General features: G+C 44.0%; 1 protein-coding gene across 1 annotated transcript; it reads left to right on the top strand.

Moving 5' to 3' along the window:
* The first annotated feature begins 177 nt into the window (after positions 1–177).
* brcc3 (BRCA1/BRCA2-containing complex, subunit 3) lies at positions 178–1,139 on the top strand. The gene has a single exon (XM_026174482.2). The coding sequence runs from the start codon at positions 178–180 to the stop codon at positions 958–960; it is 783 nt and encodes a 260-aa protein (XP_026030267.1). The 3' UTR covers positions 961–1,139.
* Positions 1,140–3,776: the final 2,637 nt, after the last annotated feature.

Here is a 3,776-nt window from a genome sequence, read left to right as displayed (position 1 = left end):
GCCTCATTAGTTAATCGTGATAATAAAATAAAGGTACCGAAAGGCGGAACCCTTGTGTAAGAGGGCTGTTGCACTTACACGGAATGTTTTGGCGTAGAATGTAAGAACGCGGAAGTACGGCTGTGTCTCTCGGATTTGTTTATTTTTTCCTCCTTTTACCGAATTTAAGGGAAAGTAATGGCGGTGAGCGCAGTCCACCTGGAGTCCGACGCCTTTCTGGTGTGCATGAACCACGCGCTGAGCACAGAGAAGGAGGAGGTGATGGGTCTGTGTATCGGGGAGGTGGAGGTCTCTCGTATTGTCCACATCCACTCCGTCATCATCCTCCGCCGCTCCGACAAGAGGAAAGACCGGGTGGAAATCTCCCCGGAGCAGCTGTCGGCGGCCTCCACGGAGGCGGAGCGGCTGGCAGACATGACCAGCCGGCCGATGCGGGTGGTCGGCTGGTACCACTCCCACCCTCACATCACCGTGTGGCCCTCCCACGTCGACGTGCGCACCCAGGCCATGTACCAGATGCTGGATCAGTGTTTCGTGGGCCTCATCTTCTCCTGCTTCATCGAGGACAAGAACACTAAGACGGGTCGGGTGCTCTACACCTGCTTCCAGTCCGTGCAGGCGCAGAAGGGCTCCGAGTACGAGCGTGTGGAGATCCCCATCCACGTCTTGCCCCGCGAGGCCATCGGAAAGGTGTGCCTGGAGTCGGCCGTGGAGCTGCCGAGGATCTTGTGCCAGGAGGAGCAGGACACCTACCGCAAGATCCACAGCCTGGCGCACCTGGACCCCGTCACCAAGATCCACAACGGCTCTGTGTTCACCAAGAACCTGTGCAGCCAGATGTCGGCGGTGAGCGGGCCGCTGCTGCAGTGGCTGGAGGACCGGCTGGAGCAGAACCAGCAGAGCATCTTGGAGCTGCAGCGGGAGAAGGAGAAGCTAATGCAGGAGCTGGCGGCTCTGTGAGGCATAGGACAGTCCGGAGATCAGTGCCAGCTGTCTGTCCCAGAGGACAAGAACAATGTGCTGCCTTTATTTGAGCTTTTTTTCTGTTTTCCTACCATCCAGATGTCTGGGTGTTGAACCTCAATACTTTGAGTGAAAAGTTTCAAACTGTTGATATTAAATGTCTGCTCACTATTGAATTCTGAGCTGTTTATTCATAATTAGCTATAATTTAAAATTTTCTTCAGAATACTGACAGGTGTCCCACTTTATGTGGGACTGCACAGCATTTTAAATGCTTGTCTCCATGCTGCACAGTGTCTCACATTTTTTGATTGGCTCCAATCAAAATTAAAACATGCAAGCTGCATAACATGTTGCAGAAAAAAACGTGTGCTCATCTCTGGATAAATCCATACTGAAATGAGACAGAATAAATTGGTTGGTTTTTGCAATGGAAAAAAAGGGAAGGCTATGAAAAGCAAGCCAAACTTTTTTTGATTTTATGGTTACTGTATTAACCATAAAATGTGTATATATACACACACACATATATATATATACATATATATATACACATACATACATACAGCCACCGATTGTGCAAGTTCCCCCACCTAAAATGATGACAGAGGTCAGTAATTTGCACCAGAGGTACACTTCAACTGTGAGAGACAGAATGTGAAAAAAAAAAAAAAATCCATGAATCCACATGGTAGGATTTGTAAAGAATTTATTCGTAAATCAGGGTGGAAAATAAGTATTTGGTCAATAACAAAAATACAACTCAATACTTTGTAACATAACCTTTGTTGGCAATAACAGAGGTCAAACGTTTACTATAGGTCTTTACCAGGTTTGCACACACAGTAGCTGGTATTTTGGCCCATTCCTCCATGCAGATCTTCTCGAGAGCAGTGATGTTTTGGGGCTGTCGCCGAGCAACACGGACTTTCAACTCCCGCCACAGATTTTCTATGGGGTTGAGGTCTGGAGACTGGCTAGGCCACTCCAGGACTTTCAAATGCTTCTTACGGAGCCACTCCTTTGTTGCCCGGGCGGTGTGTTTTGGATCATTGTCATGTTGGAAGACCCAGCCTCGTTTCATCTTCAAAGTTCTCACTGATGGAAGGAGGTTTTGGCTCAAAATCTCACGATACATGGCCCCATTCATTCTGTCCTTAACACGGATCAGTCGTCCTGTCCCCTTGGCAGAAAAACAGCCCCATAGCATGATGTTTCCACCCCCATGCTTCACAGTAGGTATGGTGTTCTTGGGATGCAACTCAGTATTCTTCGTCCTCCAAACACGACGAGTTGAGTTTATACCAAAAAGTTCTACTTTGGTTTCATCTGACCACATGACATTCTCCCAATCCTCTGCTGTATCATCCATGTGCTCTCTGGCAAACTTCAGACGGGCCTGGACATGCACTGGCTTCAGCAGCGGAACACGTCTGGCACTGCGGGATTTGATTCCCTGCCGTTGTAGTGTGTTACTGATGGTGACCTTTGTTACTTTGGTCCCAGCTCTCTGCAGGTCATTCACCAGGTCCCCCCGTGTGGTTCTGGGATCTTTGCTCACCGTTCTCATGATCATTTTGACCCCACGGGATGAGATCTTGCGTGGAGCCCCAGATCGAGGGAGATTATCAGTGGTCTTGTATGTCTTCCATTTTCTGATGATTGCTCCCACAGTTGATTTTTTCACACCAAGCTGCTTGCCTATTGTAGATTCACTCTTCCCAGTCTGGTGCAGGTCTACAATACTTTTCCTGGTGTCCTTCGAAAGCTCTTTGGTCTTGGCCATGGCAGCGTTTGGAGTCTGACTGTTTGAGGCTGTGGACAGGTGTCTTTTATACAGATGATGAGTTCAAACAGGTGCCATTCATACAGGTAACGAGTGGGGGACAGAAAAGCTTCTTACAGAAGATGTTACAGGTCTGTGAGAGCCAGAGATTTTCCTTGTTTGAGGTGACCAAATACTTATTTTCCACCCTGATTTACGAATAAATTCTTTACAAATCCTACCATGTGAATTCATGGATTTTTTTTCACATTCTGTCTCTCACAGTTGAAGTGTACCTCTGGTGCAAATTACTGACCTCTGTCATCATTTTAGGTGGGGGAACTTGCACAATCGGTGGCTGACTAAATACTTTTTTGCCCCACTGTATATGTATGTGTATATATATATATATATATATATATATATATATATATATGTATATATATATATATATATATATATATATATATATATATATATATATATATATATATATATAAATTAGTATCATGAATTCCTGTTACACACCAAAACAAACTTACTATAACGTGATTGTCGCAGATGGGTTGATATTGGAGGGGTATCATAATTAGCAAGCCCCACCACAGTATAGTTTCTTTCATATGAAAAATACAGAATGTGTATATTTGCAGATACACAAGTTATGGAAAAACAAACAAACCAAAGCAAAAAAAGAACCACAACACCATTACCAGCAACATTACTGTCCTGGGTTAGCCCTGTTTTCTTCATTCTTATACTTATTTAAAATTAGGTTTTTATATTTTACTTTAAACTGTTTTATGTTTTGACTGTCTTTTATTTCTTCTGTTAGACTGTTCCATAATTTAACTCCTGCAATTGAGATAGACATAGTTCTTAAAGTTGTTCTAGCACTTTGTATCTTTAAATTCCATTTCCCTCTTAAGTTATACCCACCTTCTCTTTCTAGGAACAATTTACAGATTTCTTTTGGAAGCAATTTATTTCTTACTTTATACATTATTTGCGCTGTTTTAAGCTTCACCAAGTCTTGGAATTTAATAGC

The sequence above is a fragment of the Astatotilapia calliptera genome, chromosome 7 (genome assembly GCF_964374335.1).
Source record: "Astatotilapia calliptera chromosome 7, fAstCal68.1, whole genome shotgun sequence".
NCBI classification, from domain to species: domain Eukaryota; kingdom Metazoa; phylum Chordata; class Actinopteri; order Cichliformes; family Cichlidae; genus Astatotilapia; species Astatotilapia calliptera.
This window is presented reverse-complemented; position numbering and strand designations above follow the sequence as displayed.

Coding starts and splice junctions, on each gene's coding strand:
- brcc3 (XM_026174482.2), top strand. CDS start 178: ATGGCGGTGAGCGCAGTCCACCTGGAGTCCGACGCCTTTCTGGTGTGC.